We start from the raw sequence: 25,055 nt of genomic DNA on the forward strand, positions 1-25,055 counted from the left end.
CTGTTTTCGTAAACATTTATCGAGCACCCACTGTATGCCGGTGCTGTTTTCGTGCTGGGGGCACCACAGGGAATGAGACGGACAAAGTTCCCTGCACACGTGGCGCTCACACCATGAGTCAGTGATTTCACTCGTCACCGTCCAGCCAGCACCTGGCGCACAGGAGTGTCGCTGGCGCAGGAAGGAAGCCCAAGACGCTGCTGCACTTGGCGACCCCACGGGGACCAAGACGCATGCGGTCATTGCCTTCCTGAAGCTCACGGTCTGGTGGTCACCGTGGATGGCAAACAACACCCGGAACTTTTGTCTATTCGTGGGGGGGAGCCCCAGGCCCCTTGCCCTGGCTGTGTGTCCCACTCAGGTGCGGATGGAAGTCCCAGAGAGGAGAGTTTCAAGGAGCCGATCCTCCCACACACCCAGTCAACTAATAAATGGAGCCTTTGACCCTCCCCTCACCTCATATCTCAAGATAGGCTAGAACAGCAAGTCAAGGTGCGGCTTGCTGTGGATCTGGGCATGGCCAGGCGGGGAGAGGAGGTGGGCGTCCTGCTGGGTCAGGGCTGGGAGAGATGCCGTTGCAGGGACCCGTGCCTCGTGGAGCCTCAGTTTCCTTGTCTGCCTGCACTAGGAACACTTCAGGCCCTTTTATTCTCTTTCTGTCATTCAAAACACGTTGATGGAGCACCCTCTCTGTGTTGGAACCTTGTTCTAGGTCTCTTTTGGTGAGAGGCCAGATGGTAAGCCTTTTAGGGCTGTCGGAACTATACAACTCCATGGGTTCAGGGTGAAAGTGGCCCAGGTCCATACTTACGTGAGAGGGCCTGGCTACGTTCCAATAAAATCAACTGGGCAGTAGGGCTGGTTCAAAGGGCTTAAAGCGTGCTGGGTATACAATAGGCATCTCATTAATGCTTGTCTCCTGCCTGAACACAGCAGGCGCTGCACTGGCCCGTGCCTGGTTTACAGCAGGCTCTCCATTAACGCTTGCTTCATATGCATATGGAACATAATACCCCGCAAATAGCAGGCACTGCGTTAACGCTTTGTAAGTGGCTGGTATACAGTAGGCGCTGGAGTAATGCCTGCTTCGGTGCCTGGTTTATAGTCAGTGTTCCATTAATGCTTGTTTCCTGCTGGGCATATAGCAGGCGCTGCTTTAGCGCTGGGCTCGGGCCCCATATACAGGAGGCGTTCCTTTAAAGCTTAGCGGATGAGAGGAAGGTTCGTTTCCGGCCAGGCAATGCCAAGGCGCCTCCCGGGAGACCGTGAGCGCTGGTACCCCAGCGTCTCGCGGCGGGCCGAGGTCCCCGGGTGCCGCGACGGCAGCTACGGGGTCCACGCCGCTCGCTCCGGGGCCCAGCGGACCGCCCGAGCGGGGCCGCGCGGAGCCGAGCACAGACGAGCCAGCCGGCCGAGTCCGCCACATTCCCACAATCCCGGGCGGCCCCGCCCGGCTCCCGGCTGCGCGTCCCCCTTCCCACGTCGGCGCAACCTAACCCGCGGGCGCGCCCGCCGCGCCGCGCCCCGCCCCGCCCCGCGCGTCGCCCCGCCCAGCGCAGCCGCTAGTCCCGCCCCCGCGGCGGGCGCGCGGGCCACCGCCCCCTCCCATTGGCCGCACTGCCCGCCCGTCGGCGTTGTCCAGGCGCGGGTTAGGTTGTGCACCGCTTGTCGCTCGGTCGCGGCGGCTGCGGTTGGCGGCGGCGGCGGCGGCGGCGGCGCGGGCGCGGGCGCGGGCGCGGGGCAGCTGGGCGGGAGTGCGCGGCCGAGCGGGGACCGGCGCTCGTAGGCGGCCGAGGCGGACCGGCCGGCCCCGGGGGCCGAACGCCTAGGGCCAGGCGGGCGCGGCCGGGGCGGCTCCGGGCCAGGGCCAGGGCCGGGCCGGGGGGCTGCGGCGGCGGCGGCGGCGGCGGGGGCGGCCGGCGGGCGGCCGGGGCCGGGACGATGACTCTGGAGTCCATGATGGCGTGTTGCCTGAGCGATGAGGTGAAGGAGTCCAAGCGGATCAACGCCGAGATCGAGAAGCAGCTGCGGCGGGACAAGCGCGACGCCCGGCGCGAGCTCAAGCTGCTGCTGCTCGGTGAGTGGGGCCGGGCCTGCCGGGGTCCCGCTGGCCAGCGGGCGTCCGCGCCGGCCGGGTGGGGCCGCCCCCGCCGTGCTGCCCGCGGCCCGTGCCGTCCGCGGCGGGCCCCCGTCCCTGCCCGTGCTGTCCGCAGCACGGCCCAGCCTCCTCCGGGGCCGGCCTTGCCGGTGCTGTCCACGGCAAGTCCCAGCCCCTGCGTGGTCAGCCTTGCCCGTGCTGTCCAGATCAGGCCCCGGCCTCCTCCGGGGCCGGCCCTGCCCGGTGCTGTGCACGGCAAGTCCCAGCCCCTGTGGGGTCAGCCGTGCCTGTGCTGTCCGCGTCGGGCCTCGGGAATCCTCCCCTACTTCTGCCGTCCACATCAGATGTCCAGGCCCTTGTGGGGTCAGCCCCTGCCTCTACTGCCTGGGAAGGGACCCAGAACCCTCGAGGGTCAGCCCTGTGCCACTTCTCACCGCAGGAGCCCCTTGCCCACGCAGGGCTGGCCGTCTGTCCCTGCTCTACCGAGTCTAGCCGGTCGCTGCCCCAGCGTCTGCTCAGCAGCGGACCTCTGGGCTGTCACCCGCTAGCTGTGCCCCTCACCTCCCGGGATCTTGTCTCGGTTCTTCCCAGCAGGTGGAGCCCTGTTCCTGTGTGCGGGGGGTCTGTCCCCCGTCTAGCACCCCATTCCCGCTGCGGGGAGAACCTCCTTGAACGGTTTTACATCCCTTCCGGGAGAAGACAGCCTTCCGTTCCCTCGGGGTTTCTGTTTCGGGCCGAGGCCAGGGTGCGGGCACTGCAGGAACTATCCCAGATTCTTAGAAGCGGCCAGCTCACCACCCTTCCGCAAACCCCTTCCTTCTGTCTTGGTGAGAGCGGGCTCTCCCAGGTCGGCCTCCTCCTGCAGAAGATTCCTGTCCCATCGCCCCAAGGCACACCTGTTGTAGGGACGAGTGGGCCCGGCTGTTGGCAAAGTGCTGTCACCCTAGTGAGGGCTGTCGCAGGGCACCACCGCCAAAGGCAGGAAGGTCGTTTACAAAACAGAAACCCTGGCCCTGCCCTGCTCTCCCCAGCCCTGCGCCCTGCACCACGGGGAAGGCTGGAAATGCTCACTCGCCCTCAGGGGTAGCCTGGACGGGCCCAGAGTGGGAGCGGGCGGCTGGCCCAGGCGGGTGCGCCCAGAGAGTGGCGGGGGGTTTAGAGGAGCCGAGCCTGCAGGTGAATGAGTGGTGGGTGGCCCTTTGGGAGGTGGCAGGTCTTGAGGGGGATGCATTGCATTTCCTGCTTGTGGTAACCCACGTGGGCCCCCCATTTGATGAAGTACCTTTCCTGTTGTTTTTTTTCCAAACATACGTCCCGATTTACCCGAAGACTGCAAAATAGGCCATCCTTGCAGAAAAGACAGGCAGAGAGTAATCTTCACGTTTGGGGGAGACTTGCAGTGGGGCCCAGGGGTCTTTAGGGGGACAGCATGGCTCTGGCTGGCTTCTCCAGTGTGACACAGACTTTATCATGGGAGGGGGGCTTCGGAAGTTCTCGGCCTCGTAACGGTACCACCAGTTGGCCTTGGCCCGGGGGCTGTGTGAGCCTCCAGGTGCTCCCGCCCGCCACCTGTCCTGAGCACGCAGGCTTTGGGCTGAGTGGGGTTCGAGGGGGCAGGTCAGCAGCTCACGCTTCTGCAGCCTTGGCGTGCGTCTCCAGTGTCCCTGGATTGGGGGACCCAGCGGGGCCACCTGCTGAAAGTGTTGGTGCCTGCCTGTTTACAGCCCCACACCTCTGCCGCCCCGTGACCCTGGAGAGGCACCCAGCCGTCCCCCTGCCAGGCTGCACTGTGGGGGGGTCATGCACCCGTCCCCGAGGCCGTGACGTGCTAGGCATGCGGGGCAGATGGGAAAACGAAGGGGTGGGCTTGCGGGTCCGAGGTGAAGGTCTGTGGCATAGAGCACAGCAGCAAATGTCTGGGGTGCCCTGGAGGCAGGGTCGCCCCCGTTGGGAACCCCCCCCCCCCGCCCCAAGCCATGCTCCGTGCCAGCACACGGGGTCCAGTGCGGGCTGTGGAGCTGGGGTGTAGGCTCGTCAGGTGTTTGGGGAGGGCTTTCGAAGCGAGTTTTCCATTTGTCCACCAGAAAGCCGCATACACACGTGTGTGTTTGGTAGGCCGTGTGTGTGTGTGAACGTGTGCGATGCGCGCATTCGGCTCTCTGGGTGCCGCTGGTCAGGCCGTGCTCTGGTTACCGTTTTGTCCTGTCCGGAGCGGGAGTAGAGGGCGCGGCTGAGCGGGGCCAGCTCCCGGGATCTGGGTCCTGAGGACTCAGAATTGTGCGCGGGAGGACCCCGTGGCCTGCGGGCTGAAACCCCGTTAGGAGCTCTAGGGACAGGGGTCCCGGGCAGGCCTGGCTGGCTTCTGCCTCCCGTGACCTCTTCTGGCCAGGTCCTTTGCTGTTGTGTTTCTGTCACTTGGGGGTGCCCCTCGTCTGTTCCTTAGGGCGGGTTTATTTGAAAATCGAGATCTTCACGGGAACCCCGGTCACTGGAGGTGGCAGCGAACGGCCCGGCTGAGCCTCCGCGGCTCTGGGACTTCTAAATAAAGCAGGGCGGTCAGTTCCACAGGCTTCCTGTCGGCTGCGCCGGCCCCCAAAGGGCAGTGGAAAGGCCCGGAATCTGGCATGGGGTGTGGTGGCCCTGGTGGGAAGGGCGCGCCTCCCGGGGCTTCGAGGCGCCGAGCGGAGCGTGTGGAGCGTGGCTACCGGCTCCTGGCAGGGCGGTCGTGCTGCGCGCCCTGGGACCCCGGAGAGCGGGAGGCACCTCGGGGAGCCCCTGGGCTGCGGCGGGCCCGTGACCCACCCCAGGATGTGCCTGACGCCCCTTAAATCCAGATTTCGTTTCTCCTGCCCAGAGGGTGTGCTTTCTTGGGGCGCAGTCCGTGTTAGTGCTGCGGGGGCCCCGCGCTGCCCTCAGAGCTCCCCCTCCCTCAGTTTCCCTGCACGTGCGGGAGGACGCCAGCGCCTGGACGCGGCTCTCTCTCCCTCCCGCGGGGCCGCCAGGTGTGCCCCGGGGGCGCTGAGCTCCCATTGCGCAGATGCGCTGATGGAAGATCGAGGCCTTTCCAGGCTCTGCTCCTTCCCCGCGTGCGCCGTGCCCAGCCGGGCTGCGGTGGGACATGAGGAAGCGTTCTGCCTCAGATATTTAACCACAAGAGGTTTCACTTTCATGTTTTTGTGGCGGAGCCCTCCCCGGTGCAGCCCCAGGAGCGCGGCCACGGGCATCGCCGCTCGTGGTGCCCGGCGTTTGGCGCTTACAGCAGTCCGGGGAGGGGGAGGGGAGGTGTGTTTGTCCCCCTCGGTCCCAGATGGTGCCCGGTGCAAAGTTCAGCCGGGGCGGGCGGGTCTGGTCTGGGGCTCCGGGCCACGCCGGGTGGACCGAGTGGGTGGACTGAGCCGGACCCACTGCCCTCGGGAGGAGGGGCCCCATCTGCGGGCCCCCGCCGGGTACGGCTGTCCCGGCGGGCAGGGCGGCCCGGGAGCCGAGGACAGCCAGCCTCTGGGGTCCGTGGGCTCGGGCTGCTCACAGAACCGCCATCCCAGCCCTCAGGTGTGCAGCCTCTCGCAGGTGTTTGTAGCTCCTGTGCCCACGGTCCCGGTGCCTGTCTTCTGGGGCAGCCACCGTATCTGTCCCCTGTGGGGCATCCGGCCCGCGTCTGGGTCCCATCTCACGGCCACTCAGTCGCCGCGCGGTGTCGTCCTTGCTCCCGCTGCTCTCTGCCACCCCGGCCCCCGGTGCAGAGCCTGCAGTCTCAGGAATGGTGGCCAGTGACTTCCATTTGCTAACGGAATTCACATCCCCCAGGGAAACGGGACGGGAGTGACTTGGTGCTGCCACCACAGCCCTTGGGGACCCGAGCCTCCCTGCTCAGGTGGGCCCGATGCCATCTCACCTGTGGCCCTCTGCTCTGATGTGAACAGATGGGGACCCCAGCGGACAGCTCACGGTTACCCTCCTCGGGGGCTCCTGCTGGTGGGTGTGGGGGGCTTGCTTTGAGGGCTCCCTGTGCAGCCGGCTCGGGGCAGTCGGGGGGCGCTGGCTCTGGGGCGGGACCACGGCTCCCGCCCTCGGTTTCCTCCTCCGTCTGATGGGAGTGACTGTCCCAGGATTAAGTGTGATGGTGCCACTGAGGCCCCTGGCACACAGCAGGTGCTCGGCAGGCAGAGGGAGCCCTTTGATCCTGTCGCTGCCCGTCCTCCTGGGCACTTTGCACCACGTCCCCTATGAAAGCAGCTGCGACGGCCCTGGGAGGCACCTGTCCCCACCCCTCAGCACCCGGCCGGCAGGTGTGGGGTGGGGTTTCTGTTCTGCGTGACTCCCGCCCGGTCTCGGCATTGTCTTCTGGAAATCGGAAGTAGGGATGGCGGGGAGGGACAGACGGGGGCCGCCATCTCATTTCTGTTCGACCACACCGTCCACCTGGCTGGCAGTTCCCTCTGCCCCTGAGCGGGGCCACCCTGTCCTGCAGCACGGGGACGCACCGTCTCACTGCCTTTCCTCCTTACCTTTCCTGAGCCCTGGCAGCTGGGTGGCGCTCTGTGCCCCGGGCACTCGCAGACTCCTCTGAAGGGGCAGCTCCGGCCGGTCCCCTGGGAACTGGCCTCGTGTTGGCCCCGGGGCATCGTGTTGAGAGGGACAGGAGGTGTCAGGTTAGAACACTCCCAGAGTCCCTTGGGGCAGGAGCGTAAACGGGAGGCTCTCGCCATCTCTGCCCAGCTGGCCTGTCTTCCGAGCCTCTGTGGAGGTGTCGGTGAGCTGTGCGGGCCCCGTCCCTCTTCCCCAGCTGGGCTGGATGGGGGGCTGGGCAGGACTGGGGGCTCACAGGGTCCTGACTACCTCGGTGCCCCAGGAAGGGCTACAGTAGGACTTGGCACACGGGGGCAAAAGCGGGGGCGCAGTGACACGTGTGGGGTGAAGGACGCCCACCAACATCAGCAGGGACAGCTGTCCCACCGTTGGGCTGGGAGGAACAACCGACGTCACGGCCCGGCGTCTGCGCCCCGCGGCCCCAGCCCCGGGGTGTCCTCCCTCCTCTCCCTCGTCATCGAGGTGCACACTGCTGTCTTCTCGCTCTCTGGGCCCCACAGCCGAGCGACGAGTGCTCCGCCCCAACGCCGAGGCCAGATGGCCCCAGGCTGTGGAGGTCCGACGGTCCCTGGCTGTGTGACCCTCCAGAGTGTATCCCTCTGCGCCTCGCCAGAGGGGATATGGGGACAGTGGTGTCACTGAAGGAATGAGCGGGCTTGACTTGCCATCCTCAGCTGCTCAAGGACTTTACAGTGTCTCTGTCCTCCTGGGTAAGGTCAGCGTCCCGTCCCTGATATCAGACCCGCTGGCACAGCTTGAGGTCCCAGGGGTATCCGGGAGTCCCAGGTCGCAGGGGTGCTCTCGCGTGGTCTCCCCGCAGTCCCAGGAGCTCCCGGCTTCACTGCCCACAAGCCGGAACCGTGGCGGCCTGCCCCCGGGGTCCAGGGTTCAGCGGTCCCATGCTTCCTGCCTGTTAGGCCTTGGCCCCCACGGCGTTGGGTCCCTTTCCCGCCCGTCTGGGGCTGGGGCTCACACTTCCTTCCTCCCTGCCCCCCACCCCCTGCCCATCCCCCAGAGCTCGGTCCCTAGTGAGGCCGGACAGCGGCATCTCCTCCAACTCTGGCTTCTCCTTTCTTTCCCCTTTTTTCAGCTTGTCTCAGCTGGGCGTGGGTCAGATGCGACCCTCCTGCCAGGGATGCGTCAGGGCGCACCCGGGGGGCGTCCACGGGCTCCCGGTCCTGCTGCATCCCATCTGATCCTGTGGGGCAGGCGCCAGGCTGGGCTGCCCCCCAGGGGCTCCCCGTCCCTGAGTTAACAACCAGTCGAGTCCCCCGCCCGGCACCGGGATGAGGAGGACCCGCGGGGGATGCTTGGCGGAGCCGGCCCGTTGGATGGGGGCCAAGTTCATTCTGTTCATTCACAAAAAGCTTGTGCAGCATCTTCCGTGAGCTGGCCTGGGGGGTGGGGGCTGGGGGCTGGGGGCAGGCGGCTTTGGGTAGACCCCCCCCCCACCCCCCCCACCCCCGCCGCATGAATAACTGGGGTGGCATCGTCTGGAGCGAGAAGGGGTGGAGTGTCAGGGGGCCGAGGGCACTTCTAGGAAGACCTGAGGTTGCGTTTCTGCGAAGGAAGCGCCAGTCGCGCCGGGGGCGGCTTATGTCCCCTGGCGGCACAAGTGCCCACGGACGTCTCCTTGAAATGATGAGCAGCAGGCAGGCCGGGGGCCCACGGTCGTGGACTTGGGGTCTGCCCCCCGCCAGGACCTGGCGCCGGCACGGTTCCTTCCAGGGAGGCGGTGTGATTTCATCACTCGGCCCAGGGCGCCCCACCGCAGGGACCCCCGCCACCCATCTCATCCATGCGTCCGCGGGGGTTCCCACTAGGCTCTGAGTGCGCTCCGCAGCACGGCTGGGCCGCTGTAACCACCTGCCTGGACGTGGGGGCCGTGGGGGGCCTCTGGGCCGATGCCGCTTCTCGGCGGCTGTAGGAAAGTTCCAGGAAGTCACACGTGGGTGCTGGAGTGAAGACACCGGTCTTTGTCGGAGCGAGCGACTTTGGAGCTCCTGGGTCCAGGGCAGCTGTGCCTGCGTGGTTGGGGGCGAGGAGGGGCGCGGTAGGCGAGTCTGCGTGGGGGAGTGGGGCCCGGTCTTGGGCACGAGGTGGGGCCTTCCCTCCCTGGGGGGCACCCGGAAGGTTTTGAGCCAGGAGGGCACGTGCAACCAGATGTCTTTCAGGGGGAGTGTGAGCGTGGGCCAGCCAGGTTGCACCGGAGGCTGGAGACTGGGCGGGGCGGTGGGTCGGGCAGGACAGAGCCCCGTGGGAGGTGAGGGGGGCAGGGCTGACTGGAACCCGGGGCGTCGACCACGGCGCGGGGCTGGGTGAGTGGCTGGTTCCAGATGGGCTCAGCCGTGAGGTCCAGGCAGGCCTGGCCTCCGAGACGCTTGTGGGCAGGTGCACATCGGGTCAGGTGTGTGGCAGTTCCTGGGGCCAGGGATTCTGTCACAGGCCCCAGTCCCAGCTTCCAGGCGCTACGTGACGACAGATATGGCAGGGGCTCAGTTGGCCCCGGAAACGGGGCATCTGGAAAACGAGCCTGGGTTGCTTTGGCCAGCTCAGTCTTGCACGGAGCCTGGTCCCCTGCGTCCAGCCCTCCCTCCCCTCCCTCCCGGACGCTGCGGTGGCCCAGCGCCTCCTGGGCAGTGGGCCTGGCCTGTGCCAGGGCAGAGGGCCCTGCTGGCTCCCGCCTGCTGTGCTGCGGCACCGGGCCTGGGAGGCTTCCTGCTCCGTTGACGTAGGCCCAGAGTGTACGCCACACGCGACACGTGGCATTTTTCTCTGAGGTCCTCACCTGTCCACACCTGCCTTTCTCTCCATTCCCTCCTTTCTCCGTGGCTGCCGTGGGCAGGGTCACTGATTACCCCGTTTCCCAGGCAGATGGGGACTGTCGGCCGTGCCGGTCCCTTTTGCGTCTTTCCTCCCCTCGGCTTTATTGACACGTGAGCGATGTCGATGCTGAGCAGGTTTAAGGTATGTAGCTTGATGATTCGATGCGCTCACGTACCACAAAATGATTGCTGCAATCAGGTCAGTTAACGCGTTATCTCACATTAGGGTAGTCGGCACATCGTCTCACGTTGTCTTTGTGCACTTCGCTTCTGCTGGAGTTTGACCACAACCTCGGTCTTTGCTGTGGCTACTCTGCCGTGTGGGGGGCGCTTCCAGACTAGACAGCAGGGCTAGGTAGGGACCGTGGGACCTCGGCCACGAAGCTTGTCCGGTGCCCCCGACCTCTCCGGGAGCTGATTGTGTGTTTCAGGCTTCCTTGACATCCTGCTTATATCTCGGTTTTACGGAGAGTGTCCCCGCCACCCCCTGTCCTCCCTCAGCCCGGCTTCGTACCAGATGTGGGGCTGCTCTGGCTCGGCATCGAGGGCCCTTCACGGGCACACCAGCCTCACCTCCTGTCCCCCCCCCCCCACCCCCCGCCGCCGGGGCTCACAGCAGTATGTTGTGCTGATTGACACAGCCGTGGGCGTGGGTGTGGGTGGGTGGTGTGGGTGTGCGCACTCGTGTGCCCTTGTGTACATGTGCGGGTGTGCACACGTGTGTGTGGACGTGTGTGCACGGCCCCCGGAGCCTCCACGGGGGGCTGCTTCCCTCTTTTGCCTTCATTTTTATTTTTGTTCTGTAATTTTAATTACAAAATTTTTTTATTTTTATTTTTTACAAATTTTGTTTTTCATTTATTTTTTTTCAAGTTTACTTATTTTGAGAGAGCGCCCAAGCAGCGTAGGGGCAGAGAGAGCATTAGAGAGAGAATCCCCAGCAGGCCCCCCACCGTCAGCATCGTGGAGCCCAGCTCGGGGCCTGAGCTCACGAACTGTGGGATGATGATGACCTGAACCGAAATGAAGGCTTGGAAGCTTACCGACCGGGCCCCCAGGCGCCCCTTGCCTTCATTTTTAAGGAGCCGGTGTGAGGTCGGTCCTCGGCTGCACACGGTGCGGTCTACAGGCCCCTCCCGTGGTCTCCCCCCGCCTCTTGTGGGAGCCGTGGCCTTGGCCTCTCCCGTGCCGAGGTTCCCGCGTGTGCTGCCCTCGGGGCGGTGCCTTGTGGCCTCGGCGTGCGACCTGCCGTGTCTGCACGGCGGGCTGACCTCCGGGGCTGCGTCGGGGGCTGTGGCTGTAACGCGGGTACCTGGTTAGCTGTTTCCTGGGAGCGAGCCTCCCGAACAGACCAGAACAGACCAGCCGGGCAGTTCTCCTGCAGCAGCGTTTTTGTCAAAAGTAGGGCTTCTCAGGGCAGTCCTGCCCCCTGGAGGTCACTGGGCCGTGTCTGGGGAGCTGTGGTTGTCACACTGGGGGGCTCCTGCCATCGAGGGGGTGGGGCCGGGGATGCTGCCCGGCCCCCACAGCAACCCCCACAGTGCCCGGGTCGCCCCCCAGAGAGCGAGTCGGCCTGGGGTCAGCAGCGCCCAGGGGACAGGCGCTGGCCAGGAGGAAGGCACGGGAGAAACTGCGTTCCTAGCGCGCACGCCCCTCCCCGCGGTGTGTGGTGAGGGGGAGCAGTGTGGGACCCTCGCCGAGGGGCGGGGGGCCGGCCAGGGCGCGCAGGTGGCCTCCTGTCACTTTCACAGCAGAGGCGAATTGTTTGAAGGGTGGATGGAAGAGGGCGGGCAGGTAACCACGTTACCTGATGACAGACCCAAGGGGACCCGAGGTCGTTTCACTTACTCTGCGGCGGATCCGAGGCAGCTGATGAAGGAACGAGAGAGGCAGCCAAGGCCCCGCTTCGTGCTGTCTGGTTAGGGGCCCGGGTCTCCCCGAGTGCAGTCAGTCACTCAGATAGTGGCTCAGGGCCTCCCGGCCGCAGGACAGTGTGGACACGCGGGGCCCGCAGGACCGGTCCCCTGCGGAAGCTCCTGGGCCGCGGGGGGTGCCGGCCGCAGACACCTGCAGAGAGAGCCCCCGACTCGGGCAGCGGCCACTGTCCACCCCCAGGCCGCGGGGCTTTGTGGAGCGCGGATCGCCTCACGGGCCACGGCGCGGGAGGTGCGTGGACCGACCCAGAGCGGTGAAAATAAGCCTGAGCAGTGGGCGGGGCGCGTCTGGGGCCTCGGTCTGCGAGTGGGTCCCGTGGAGGGTCGTCAGACAGCAGTTTCAGGTGTCGCGCTCTCAGGAGTTACAGGTTGTCTCTGCTGTGTGATCATGTCACTCCGGGACTTAGTCTCTGGGGGTCCGGGGTCTGGGTGGCCCTGGTTCGGGGACCCTCATGGGGTTGCAGAGCACGTGTCGGCCACGTCCGGCTGCGGTCCCCCCCGTGGCCTCTCTGCCCAGCGCCGCTCGAGCGTGCTCGGTGTGGCGCCCCCCCTTCCCCTCGGCCAGTGGTGCCGGGCGGTGCGGACCTAGTCTCCGAAGTGACGCGCCGTCATCTGTCCTCTGTCGGCTGCAAGTGAGTCACGGAGTCCGGCCCGCGCTCACTGCCGGGGCCTCGGTCTCCCCCTCGGGAAGGGGGCGTCGTGGAGGTCCGTGGGCATTAACAGCCTCTGCGGTGGCTGGCCCTGAGTGTGGGGGCCCCCTCCACCTGGGGGCGCGAGGCCGACGCAGGAGGGGAGCCCGGGCTGCGTTGTGCCTCGGCGAGATCAGAGCGTGCCGGTCCGGGGCTCTGTGGGGCCGGGATGAGGGTGCGGTGGCCACGTAGCCCCTTTCCAGCTGGCTCTCCGATCCTTTTGATCCTGGAGGCTGAGGCGGGGGCCAGCGTGCTGCCTTGGAGCAGCCCGGTGAGCCCCGCGGCCGCTCGTGCTTACGGGGGAGAAGGGAGACCCCGGGGCTGATGTTGTGCGCGCCAGCTCAGCGGGCCGGGAGAAGGGAGCGGACGCCGGGTTTGGCGTGGCTTCTGGGTGGGCGTGGGACACGGGGCTTGGACTCCTGGTGCCGTGGTCGCTCCGGGTGAGCGTGGAGCGCTCAGCAGGCGGCGTGACGCTGGGTGGGTTTGTGAGTTCAGGGCTGAGGGGGAAGGAGCTTTCGGGGACCTTTGTGGGGACATATTCGGTCCTTAGAGCGTCCAGGCTTCTGTGCGGATACCCGACTCTTGACCCAAAGGAAGGCCGGCTTCGGTGGGGCCCCTGGTCGGGGGCCCGCGGAGATGTCGCCACGTGACGCTTGGCGTCCACGGTGGGCGTGGGAAGGTCTAGGGGGCCGGCCGGCCGTGGGGGCCCTGGAGGAGGAGTAGCTTGTCACCTGAGAGTCCAGGGGCGGTGGCATGTGGCAGAGACATGGCCCCGTGCCTCCCTGGGGCACCAGACCCAGCGTACCCGGCAAGCGCTCACGGAGGCCAGTCACCCCTGCCAGGTGGCCGGGCCGGACGCTTGGGGTACCTGCCCGTGTCGTACCTCGGTGCCGGACGCACCGCAGGCGCCAGGCCCCCAGCCCCAGTTTCCCATCGTGTGGCAGGGTCGTATGCTTGGGGACACGAGGGAGGTAAGACGGGGGACGCGCCTCCCAGACCGGCGGCGTGCCGGCCGCGCGTATCCCACGCCCGCCCCGAGCGCCGAGCTCTTGGGCCCTTGGGCCCTTGGGCTCTGACTCCCCCGTGGGCCCTCCTCTGCCGGGTGGGCCCCCGGCCTTGGCTCCGGCCCGTCCTCACGCGCCCTGCTCTGCAGGCACGGGCGAGAGCGGGAAGAGCACGTTCATCAAGCAGATGCGCATCATCCACGGGGCGGGCTACTCGGAGGAGGACAAGCGGGGCTTCACCAAGCTCGTGTATCAGAACATCTTCACCGCCATGCAGGCCATGATCCGCGCCATGGAGACCCTGAAGATCCTGTACAAGTACGAGCAGAACAAGGTGAGGCTCTCGGGCGGGAGCGGGCGGGCTGGACGCGGCGTGGGGCCCGGCCCCCGTCCCCCATCCCCGGTCCCTGCCAGGGCCTGCCTGCTCGCAGCGCCTGTGCGGGCCCGTCCTGGCCGGGCCTTAGCGCTCCCGTCCTACGGCAGGGAAGCCTGCCGGGGGACGGGCCCCTCGGCACCCTGTGTGATGCTCTGGGTGATCCCAAGGGAGGGGGCATTTCCCTTCCTTTTTTTTTAAGTTTATTTATTTTAAAAGGGAGAGCGAGTGAGGGAGCGCACCTGTGAGCGGGGGGACGGGCAGAGAGGGAGGGAGAGAATCTCAAGCAGGCTCCACGCTGTCAGCACGGAGCCCGACATGGGGTTCTGTCCCACAAACCGTGAGATCATGACCTGAGCCAAAATCAGGAGTTGGATGCCTAACCGACAGCCACCCAGGCACCCCTCGTTCCTTCTTCTTTTCTTTCTTTTTTTTTTTTAATGTTTATTTATTTTGAGAGAGAGAGAGACAGAGCGTGATCGGGGGGGGGGGAGGGTGCAGAGAGAGAGGGAGACACAGAATCGGAAGCAAGCTCCAGTCCCCGAGCTGTCAGCACCGAGCCCCAGGCGGGGCTTGAACTCATGAACCTGGAGATCATGACCTGAGCCGGTCAGACGCTTAACTGACGGAGCCACCCAGGTGCCGCCCACCCCCGTTCCTTTTTTTTTCACTAACAGCTGTTGGGACAGAATTCAGCCACCGTGCAGGCCTCCACTTAAGTGCGCAGTGCACGGTTTCTGACGCACAGAGCTGTGAAGGCACTACCACATCCATGGGGGAACATTCCCTCCCCCCAGAAAGAAGCCCTGTCCCCCTCAGCCGTGACCTCCCCTACCCCTTCCTCCCCCGGCCCCCACGAGCCCCCTTCCTGTCCGCGGATAAGCGTGTTCCGGACGTTTCACACACGCGGACTCACACCCAGCGTGGCCTCTCGTGCTCGGTTCCCTCCCTGAGCGTCGCGTGTTCGGGGTCCTTCCGCGGGGCGGCGGGGGTGGGCGCCTCGCTCCTGCCCGCGGCCGAGGGACGTGCGCGTACGCGGTGGACACGTTCATCTGTGGACGTGCCCGTGCGTGGAGGACACCCTGTGTGAATCCACTCACCGCCTGACGGACTCTTGGATCGTTTCCACCTTTTGGCTCTTGTGAATCCTGCTGTTGAGACGCTCACGTGCAGGTTTTCGTTGGCACACCTGTCCTCCGCTCTCGGGGGCCTGTTCTCAGGAGTGGGGGGGGGGGGCGGTCCCAGGGCAGCTCGGGGTCTGCCCTTGGGCGGAGCTACCAGCCCACTCTCGCCGCAGCGTCCCCGCCGGCCCCGCACCAGTGGGCTCGCGCTGCTGGCCTCCCTCGGCTTTGCTTTTGTAGATCTGTTTTTGGAGTGTTTCGTTCAGCCCCAGAAGTCTGCCCTGGGCTAACATGAGGTGGTTTAAATTAATCCATTTGCTTCGAGGCTTAAGAAGGTCGATCAACTAGATTGCTGATGTATCTCCGATTGGCACCTTCCTCCCTTTATGCCTGGTTCACAGATGATCAGGGACCCCCCAGCAGGGCCTGATGTTGGGCTTGTTGGGGGGTCCCTGCCGTCCTGGCCGTGAGCCGCGCGTACGGGGCCTGCTGGAATCTCTTGTCCTCTGGGTCTGGGTCAGTGTGACCTGCACCGCCGAGGCCCCCTCCAGCGTCCCGACCGCGTGTCCCGCGGATCCCGTGTTTGGACCGTAGGTGTCCGTCAGCGTCCAGAACAGGGGCCACCGGCTGTGGCCTGTTTCCGTAAACAGTTTTATTGGTTCTCACCACGCTTACTCGTTTACGTAGAGTCCCCAGTGGCTTTCGCTGCATTGGCAGAGACAGTGTGGCCACAAAGCTGACGACACTCCTCTCTGGGCTTTTACAGAAGCAGATCACCGGTCCCCGATCTCCACGTGTGCACAGTCAGTGGGTTTTCGGGGGCGGTGCCTGCTTCTCCAGGCCCCTGACCGAGAGGCAGGTGAGGGCTGGAGGCCACGGCCGGGGGACCGGAGAGCATCATTTGGAGGGGGGACAAGTGGGGGCAGCCCTCGAGTCCAGGAGGAGCCTGCTGGCCTTCGGCGCCCTGGCTAGGGCTCCCTCGTTCCCCATTTTGAGTTCTGTCCGGCTGTGTCCTCCCTGGTCCCCCAGCTGGTGGCCGGTTGTGTGGGCCTGACCACCCTGAGGACAGGCACGTGGAGTGGGCTGGAGGAGAAATGGAGAGTCTCCTGAGCCACCTGCCTCGCTGTTGTGTGTGTGCACACGTGTGTATACGTGTGTGTGTGTGTGTGTGCGCGTGCGTGTCTGGGGCATCCCTCGGGGCCTGGTTCCCCAGGAGCGGCTCCCCTCGCCCTGCGGGTTCGGGGGCGCTGTGCGGGTTCCTGCCGTAGTTGTGAGTGAAGAAGCCACTGGCCGCGGTGATCAGCTCAGCTCCAGCCCCTCCCCCTCCGCTGGCAGGTTCCTCGGCCCAAGCCCCACCCCCAGCCTCCTGTGTGCCAGGCGGGGGGGCGGGGGGGTGCAGGCCAGACAGCGGCTCCCCGACTCGGTTCCTGCGCTGGCTGGCGGTGGTGTTCGTTCCGTCGTCCCGTTTGCCCTCGGTCCCTTTCACGGGATCTGCTTGTGCGTGTGCGCGGTCTCCTCCGGTCCCGCCTGCCGCCCCGCGGAGCAGGGCCCTGACCCAGCCGGGCACCCCCCGCGGGCACCGCCTCGTTCCCGGGCCCTGCTCACCGGGGCACAGCCGCTGCCGCCCACCCTTGCCCACGCCTGACGCGCGCTCCCGCCTAACCGGGTGACGGCCCGCCCCGGTCGGGCGCCCCGTGTGGCCGGGCCCCCGGCGAGCCCACGGCTCTCCCTACCCACGCTCGCAGGCCAACGCGCTCCTGATCCGTGAGGTCGATGTGGAGAAGGTGACGACGTTCGAGCACCGGTATGTCCACGCCATCAAGACCCTGTGGGACGACCCTGGCATCCAGGAGTGCTACGACCGGAGGCGCGAGTATCAGCTCTCGGACTCCGCCAAGTAGTGAGTAGCGCGCCCGCCCCGCGGGTCCCAGCCAGGGCCACGACGGGGTTGTCGGGCGCCTGCTGCTCGTGACACGTGGGCCACGCTGGCGAGACGTGGTCACTGTAGGCAGCCTGGCTGTGCCCGAGCGTCTGCTGTGGCCACTTTTCTGTGAGCCTCTGCTACTGTGCTAGAACGAGAAGGTTCGTTTTGGAAAGTCCCCTGGGAGAGAGTCCCTCAGAGCCGGCTCGAGTCGTGCGGCTCCCCTGGCCACGGGACCCAGGGCGGGGCTGCTTCACCCCCGCCAGTGAGGGCTGCTGGGGGGACCGTGGTGGCCAGGCCGTCCCCCCACCCCTCACGCGCTGGCCCGAACAGCCTCGTCCCTGCCGTGTTACAGCTACCTGGCCGACGTGGACCGCATTGCCACCTCGGGCTACCTGCCCACCCAGCAGGACGTGCTGCGGGTCCGAGTGCCCACCACCGGCATCATCGAGTACCCTTTCGACCTGGAGAACATCATCTTCAGGTACCTGCGCCCTGGTTCCCTGGGGGTGGTGGCCCTGGGGCTGCCTGGGGCTCTGTGAACTGCAGGAAGGAGGGGCCCAAGCACCTGCTGTGGAGACAGTGCGATTCACTGGGTCCCGGCCTCTGCTCCCAGGGAGCGTCCTGCCCCGATGGGAGAGAAGGCTCATACAGCTGCCACCGAGTTTCCACGTGAGCCGTGTCCCAGTAGTGGCGCGGGTCGTGGCGGAGCTGGCCAGAGGCGGCCTGGAGGGGAGGGTCTTCCGGGGGGCCCTCTGTGACGGGGCCTCAGACGAGGGAGGGTGATCTGGAGTTCCCGCCAGACCTGGATACGCTTCAGGGCAGTGCGGGCTTCCTGACGGCCCTGGGGACCCACACAGAGCTGGGTGACAGGAGGGTCCTGGACTCTGGCTCTCGGGCCCACTGTGGCTCGTGGCACGTTGGCAGAAGGGGTGCGGCGGTTCTCGCTTGGGGCCAGAGTCGTGTGGCCAGAGTAGACTTGGTGCCTTGAGGTCCTTGAGGACCTGGGCCGGCCTCTCAGTGGGGTCCCAGCTGGTGGAGAGTCGCTAAGTGGCAGAGGGCAGGTGCACGTCTGCTGGGCCGCCGTAACAAAGGAGCACAGGTGGGCGGTTGTTTCTGTCCTGGCGCTGGAGGCAGAGCTGGTTGAGGCGAGGGCACGGCTGGTTCCTTCCGAGGCCGGAACGGTCTGTTCCGTGCGTCTCCCGGCTCCCGGGGGTCGCCGGCCGTCCTTGGCACCCCCTGGCTTGTAGGCGCACCGCCCCGTCTCTGCCTCTGTGGCCACGCAGCCTCTTCCCGTGTGTCTGCGGCCAGCTGTCCCTCTTCCTGTAAGGACACCGGTGATCAGAGTAGGGCCACCCTGTCTAGTGTGATCTCCTCCTAACCAGTGACCTCTGCAGTGGCTCTGCTCCCACGGCGGGTCCCGTGCCCGGTTCTGGGTGCACTCGTTTGGAGGACGTTCAGCCCAGCGCCCCCGGCACGGCTCCCTCTGCTCCTTGTGTGCAGGCTCACCCTGGGGAAGGGGCCGGTGCCTCCTGGGCGGGGGTCCCAAAGAGGCGGTCAGCCGTGGCCCCTGTCCCCGGCCATGGCGCCCCGCCCCGTGGCCTCAAAGCGCCAGCTCTGTTGGCTGTGTTCTGAGGGGCCCTTTGGCCTTCACCCCTCCCTGCCGTCCGCACCCTCTCTTACCTGCCGGGCCTCTGTCCGAAGCCCTCTGGGGTCCCCGGAACCTTCAGAAGCTGGGGGCACCCTCCCTGTGTGTGTCCGACAGCCCGTTTTCCTGGTGACAGCTTTCTGTTTTAATTAGATCCTCGGCGGGGTTGTGACCTCAGAGTTCAGACCTGAGGTCTCCAGAGCACAGGCTGCGGCTTGACGAGGGTTCCCCCGAGCCCCCATTTCAGGGACTCCTCGCGGCCTCACCCTGACCTCTGCGTGTCCTGTGCCTGCTGTGTCCTCCCCCTCCCGTGCCCGAGCCTGAGCTGGGTGTGTCCCCTCTTCTTGGCACCATTTCCCTGGTGCCCCTCCCTGTCGCCCCCTCTCTGTGGGGTGCCCGAGCTCTGTCGTGGGCCCCCACCCTCTGCCACTGCTGTTCCCCAGCCAGCCCACCCTTCGTTAGCTGCGTTCTTCCGCTCCAGCCGCACCCCTCCCCTCCAGCCGTGCACTCGTGGAGACAGCCTCGGGGCCCTGGCACTGAGCTTGGGTCTGGCCCCTCAGCGGAGGTGGGACAGCACTGAGTAACGGCCTGACGGCCCCGGTGTGTGAGGAGATGGGCCTGGTCCCAAACAGGGGCCTTGCGTGGAGACCTTGCTCCACACTGGGGAGGCCTCGCTTTCCAGTAAGGCCGTGGCCCCAGATGCCGTCAGCCCTGATGGCACTCCCCGGACTGGCCCTCACACAGGGCCCTCGGCCAGTCCCCACCCTCCTGTCACCACTGTCCCGTCCGTTCAGCGTCACCCTGGCACATCCACCATCCACCTGTGCTCTCTGGAGTCTCCCGGGGGGGGGGGGGGAGCGCTCTGCCAGGAAGCCCTGCTCCCGTGGGCCAGGCCGGCGACAGCCCTGTCAGCCCCTCCCTGCAGCCCCCGCTGCAGCCGCGGCCAGAACCCCTGCCTTCTCAGGGCCGGGGCCGGGGCCAGGCAACTCCTGGGTAGCCAGCGGCCAACCCCTGCAGGCAGGCCCGCGTGATGGGGTGTCCCTGGTGTTTCCTCCCCCTGCTGCTCCTTCTGCTTGTGAGCGTGTTGTTAGTACTGTTACTTTCCGCGCGTTGGTCCTGCTGGGCAGGAGACCTGCTGGCGGAGACAGTTCGCTGTCTGAGCCGCCCCCTTGTGATGCCGAGGCTCATGGCGCGAGGGTTTATCTCCGTCCCCTTGTGGAGATCGAGACCGTTCCCCGTGTGTCACAGACATCTGTGCATGATGCGCAGACGAGGGGATGGGTCTCCAGGGGTTGCCCCCCCCTCCCCGAGCGCCTGGGCCCCCGGGCTCCCCAGTCCTGGGACTCCTTCAGGGGCAGGTGCCCGGGCGCAGTGCCCCCGGCCAGGGCAGCGTGTCCCGCAGGGGCTCTGCCGGGCCCAACAGGTGCGGGGGGGGGGGGGGGGTGGGGGGGTGGCCCGAGGCCTCGCAGATGTCTGTCTGCGGGCCTGGGTGCTGAGCCCCGCCGGGCTCCTGTCCCCCGCAGGATGGTGGACGTGGGGGGGCAGCGGTCGGAGCGGAGGAAGTGGATCCACTGCTTTGAGAACGTGACGTCCATCATGTTCCTCGTGGCCCTGAGTGAGTACGACCAAGTGCTGGTGGAGTCGGACAACGAGGTGAGGCACCTTCCTCCGCTTCCTCCTCCTCCCTGCGGCCGGGGCCCCGCCCACGCTCACCCCCTCGTTCCCGCAGAACCGCATGGAGGAGAGCAAAGCCCTGTTCCGGACCATCATCACCTACCCCTGGTTCCAGAACTCCTCGGTCATCCTGTTCCTCAACAAGAAGGACCTGCTGGAGGACAAGATTCTGCACTCCCACCTGGTGGACTACTTCCCGGAGTTCGACGGTGAGCCGGCCTCCTCCGCCCCTCTGCCGCCGGGCGCCGGGCGCCCGTCCCGCGTGCTCTCGGGACCTCAGTGCCTGCGATGCGGGGACGCGGGTGAGGACGGTGTTTCGCACGGGCCCTGGCAGAGGCTGGTGGCTCAGTTAGTGCGAGCCCGGGAGCTTCCTGGAGCTCTGGTGGCTTCACGGGCCGCCTGCCTCGGTGCTCCTTCCCGAGCCTCTGTGTCCCCAGCGGGGGCGTCCTCTTGGGGAGGGCGTGCGCTGTGCCTGGTGCACAGCGGCAGAGGGACCCGCCCCGCCCGGACGCTGTGCTCCCAGGCCGCCACCCAGCCGGCAGTCCGCCCCGCCTCCCACCCCTGCATTGGGAGGGAGCGAGGCACTGGCAGCGAAGGGGTGGCCCAGAGAGTGCCCAGGGTCCAGCAGAAGGCAAAACCGAGCAGAGACGGCCCCCACCTTGCCCTTCGGCATCCCCGCAGCTGCCTCCCAGGACACAGGACAGGGAGAGGACCCAGGCCGGGGCGGTCGGGGTCTGGCCACAGCCTCCCCATTGGCCTTGTCCGGCTGGTGGACTGTTGTCGCGTGGCTGTGGGCCGACAGCTGGGCCGGGGCTGTGCAAGTGTGCACGCGTGTGCGGGGGCGCATGGGGCCGTGTGTGCATGCGTGAGGCCACGTGCCCGTCCGTGTTGGGACGGGGGTGTGTCGGGGACGCGGTGGGAAGGAAGGTGGGTGCGGTTTGGAGGTGGTGGGCTGTTCGACCGAGAGGCGTGCGGGGGGGGGGGGGGTGGGTGGGCGGTGACCTGCGTGGAGGCCGGTAGGCGCTGGTGAAGCTGCCGCCTCGGGAGCTGCGGGAGACCGCAGCTCGGGGCCTGTGGCCTCCACGCGGGGGCCCTCATGGGAGCAGGGAGGAGGCGGTGCCTCTGTATGTGCGCGTGCGCGGCGGGGGCGGGGCCTCACCCGCCTCCACCTCCCCCAGGGCCACAGCGGGACGCCCAGGCCGCCCGGGAGTTCATCCTGAAGATGTTCGTGGACCTGAACCCCGACAGCGACAAGATCATCTACTCCCATTTCACGTGCGCCACCGACACGGAGAACATCCGCTTCGTGTTCGCGGCCGTCAAGGACACCATCCTGCAGCTCAACCTGAAGGAGTACAACCTCGTGTGACCTCGCCGCGGCCGCCCGAGGGAAGAGGGGGAGCCCCAGGCGGGCCCCTCCTTGGGGCGCCGCGCCCGGCCGGCTGTCCCGGCTCCGCCCGCAGACCGGTTGATTTCGTTTTCATATTTTTAACAAATGGTTTTTATTTCACAGTTATCAGGGGACGTACGTCTTTCTTTCTTACACCTCGTGCACCTTCTCACCTGTGTCAGCGGCAAGGCCGCCTTTTCTTGGCCTTGACTCGGGGCTCGCTTTTTTCTAAAAAAATAAAACAAGAAAAAAAGAAAAAAAAAAAGGAAACAGAAGAACGGATGGAGACAAGTGGAGACGAGCGGCCCCGGGCCGGCGGCCTCCCGGCGGTCACGCGGGGACAGAGCCAGCCGCCGGCCTCGGACTCCCCGGCTTGCCCTCCCCTCGTTTCTTGGTCGTTTCCCTCACAGGCGCGGCGGCGGAGGCCTGGGGACTGTGACTTCTCTCTCTTTCTCTTCCTAAGTTATTGACACCCTGGACTCCAAGAAGTGGGGGTGGGTGGCGCCCCCCGCTGCCCGCCCTGGGAAGTGCCTAACCTTTTTTTTTTTTTTTTTCTTTTTTTTGGTGAGGAAGGAAAACGCAGTGTGCCCACTCTTTGGTCGGGGAGACGGCCTGGCTCTCAGCCCTCCCCGCCCCCGCAGACCTCTGGGGGCCCTCCCAGGGCCCTGCAGGCTGCCATCGGCACACCCCCGAGGGTCCCGTACCCTCCGGCCCTGGCCGAGGGCACCCCGCTGCATCCAGGAGGCCAGAAGGAGGCCCCCTTGGACTGGGAGTCACTTTTGATGTGTTCTGTTTTGAAAGCAGTTTGGAAACAGTGCGAGTGGGGCGGGGACTTTTTCAGAATCTTCTCAGGTCTGTCCCCTGGAGGTAGGAGCGGAGGAGTCGCCCCTGGCGGGGTTCTCGGAGGCTTCCGGCAGCAAGCACTTGCCCCCACGTCTTGCAGGTCCGCCCCGAGCCCCACCCCGGGAAGCGAGCACGCAGCACACGCACTTTGCCCAGAGCCATCGAGGGCCCGCGGCGGCCAGGCCGCGTGGAGGCCGGTAGCTGGCGCCTCGGCCCCCTGGTGGTTTCCAGGCCTGGCCACGGCCACGGCCACGCACTGAGCCAGAGCCGGGGCCGCCTTGCCTGAGCCCCCTTCTTCCGAGGGGCTCAGAGGGTGGGAACAAGCAGGGGGCTGTTTTGGGGGGGGGGGGGGATGAGGTGGCTGTTTCATCTGATGTAGACTGAGCAAGCACTACAGTGTTTTTCTGTGGGTTGGTTGTTTTGATTTGCACAAAGTAACAGGGATGAACCGCCGGTGATGCCTTGGACCCGCCCAGGACATCTGGTCGCGGCGCGTTAGCGGTCTGTGTGGCTGCTGCTTATGGGGGCCGTCTTCAAACACGGTAGAAACAGCTCAGCCACCAGCCCAGACGCCGGTCCTGTGTGCCTGGCCCGCTTCCTCTGTGCTCCGGAGGAGAAAGGACGAGGCTTGTGGCTCCCGCACAGAGTCCCTTGAGGGCGGGGTGGCTGCGTTCCTGGTGATCGGCCCTCTCTGGGGGCAGACTTGGCAGGGGGGGGCAGGGCCCCCGCTTTCTGTGCCAGTCGTCCCTCGGTGCCTCTACCGAAAGGGCCCTCGTGCCGTGTGTGTATGCGAGGTGTGTGCTGTGGGCCGGCAGCGGGGAACGCAGGGTCCTGGCTGGGTGGGCACCTCCATGTCTTAGCGCCTCTCTGGGGCCCGGATCGCCAGGGAACTGGATTGGGCTCTCAGGGTGCCGTGCGCCGCGGGCCTGAGGCACCCAAAGTATTCACTTTTCCCAGAGGGAGCAGTATGCCGAGCACCCCAAAGCCAGAGCCTGGTGCTCCCGGAACCCTGGGAGGGGGGCGGGTGCTGTGCGCCGCGGGGGGTGCGAGACCAGTTCTGTGCCGATGTCAGCGGGGGGGGGGGGGGGGGGGGACGGACCACGTGGTCTGGGCCCCTCCCTCGCCCATCTTGTGAGGTTTGTTTGTGTTGTTCTACACCCTGGTGGACCTTCTCGAGAGCGCGGGCCTCCCGCCCCTCCCGCTGCGCCGTCAGATCCCCAGCAGAGGGGAAGCCGCGCCTGCTCCCAGTGCCAACGCCCCCCCCCCCCCCCCCCCCCCCGCGGCCGTGCGGGGACCGTGCGGGGATCCTCCGGCAGGCCGCCGGCAGACGTTCTCCGGTTATACTTGTACATTACACAGGCCTGATTTCAGACGATTTAAACCTTAACCTATTTTAAAGAAGAATATTATATAAAAATACTGTTTTTAAACCTTTTGTCATTTGAAATGCATGTATCGTGAGCGCTGGGGGATGGGCACGTTAGCTCAATGCCAACGTCCTGGGGCCAAGGCTGCCGAGGTCGGGCGGGCTGGACGGCAGGCTTTGCTCATCGTGTCGGGGCCCTGACCCCTTAATCCAGAGATACCTGATGGAAATTGACTTTTCATATCTTTCTCCTGAAATGAATTCTGTTTTAAATTGGAATAAATTCTGTTCCTAAATGCCGTGGCCCCCTCTGGCTTATTTCCTGTCGCTGGCCGTGGTGGGTGCTGGGCAGTGCGTTGGTGCCGAGGGTCTGCAGGGGGCTGCCTGGTGTCTGCGCATCTGGCTGGGACCCCAGCACCTTTGGCCAGGTGTCTGAGCTCCTGGGACCCGTGGCCACAGCTGCCCCGGGATACGCCTGTGCCTCCGGCCCCGGGCGGCGACTGTGGCATCGGGGCCCCTGCTCTGAGGGCCTCTTTCTGGACCCTGGCTTCAAGTCCATTTGTGCTGCGGGACGAGAGCATCGTGCAAGAGTAGCGCCTCCTCACCGGGGGCAGGGGACCGGGGAGCCCGGTTCTGGGCCGGGCTTGCTACTCGCCGTGGGGGCCGTGGGGGCCGTGGGGGCTGCTCTTGTTGGAACACGTTCTCCTCCCCCACCTGTATTAGGCCAGTCTCCGCAACCACTCCTCGGATTTTTTCCTTTTTAAAAAGTGGTAAGCGCACATAAATGTACCATTTGTGGGCGCCTGGCTGGCTCAGTCGGTTAAGCATCTGACTCTTGATCTCAGCTCAGGTCTGGGTCTGCGGCTCATGAGTTCAAGCCCGGCACTGGGCTCTGCACTGGGCATACAGCCTACTTAAACGTACTATTAAAAAAAAAAAAAATTTTTTTTTGATGTTTATTCATTTTTTGAGAGAGCATGAGTGGGGAGGGGCAGAGAGCGCGACACAGAATCCGAAGCAGGCTCCAGGCTCTGAGCTGTCCGCGCAGAGCCGGACTTGGGGCTCGAGCTCACGGACCGCAAGATCATGATCTGAGCCGAAGTTGGACGCTTAACCGCTGAGCTGTCCAGTGGCATCAAACACACACTGTCGTGCACCCACCCTCCATCCGTCTCCAGAACTTTCCATCTCCCCAGACTGAGACCCTGTCCCCATGAAGCACGGACTCCCCACCCCTGGCTCCCACCATCCACTCTCTGCCTCTGAGGACGGGACTCCTCTAGGGACCCCCTGTGAGTGGGGTCACGCAGGACGTGTCCTTCTGTGTCTGGCTCCTGTCACGGTGCAGTGTCCCCCGGGTCCATCCACGTGGTGGCAGGCGGCAGGACGTCCTTCCTCGCCGAGGCTGGATGATCATTTTATGGATGAGCCACTTTCTTCGGTGGACACTCGGGTTATTTCCACGTCTCAGTGACTGGGAATCATGTTGAAGGGGACCTGTGTGTGCAAACATCAGGCTGAGAGCCTGCTTTCCGTTCTAGTGACTACACACCGCACCAGCAGTCGCCAGATCACGGTAGTT

General features: G+C 65.8%; 1 protein-coding gene across 1 annotated transcript; it reads left to right on the forward strand.

Moving 5' to 3' along the window:
- Positions 1 to 1,913: 1,913 nt before the first annotated feature.
- Positions 1,914 to 23,772, forward strand: GNA11 (G protein subunit alpha 11). Its single transcript, XM_030298370.1, has 7 exons — positions 1,914 to 2,077; positions 13,287 to 13,471; positions 16,377 to 16,531; positions 16,908 to 17,036; positions 19,724 to 19,853; positions 19,930 to 20,083; positions 21,053 to 23,772. The coding sequence occupies exons 1-7, from the start codon at positions 1,942 to 1,944 to the stop codon at positions 21,241 to 21,243; spliced, it is 1,080 nt and encodes a 359-aa protein (XP_030154230.1). The 5' UTR covers positions 1,914 to 1,941; the 3' UTR covers positions 21,244 to 23,772.
- Positions 23,773 to 25,055: the final 1,283 nt, after the last annotated feature.

Source organism: Lynx canadensis, chromosome A2 (genome assembly GCF_007474595.2).
Source record: "Lynx canadensis isolate LIC74 chromosome A2, mLynCan4.pri.v2, whole genome shotgun sequence".
NCBI lineage: Eukaryota > Metazoa > Chordata > Mammalia > Carnivora > Felidae > Lynx > Lynx canadensis.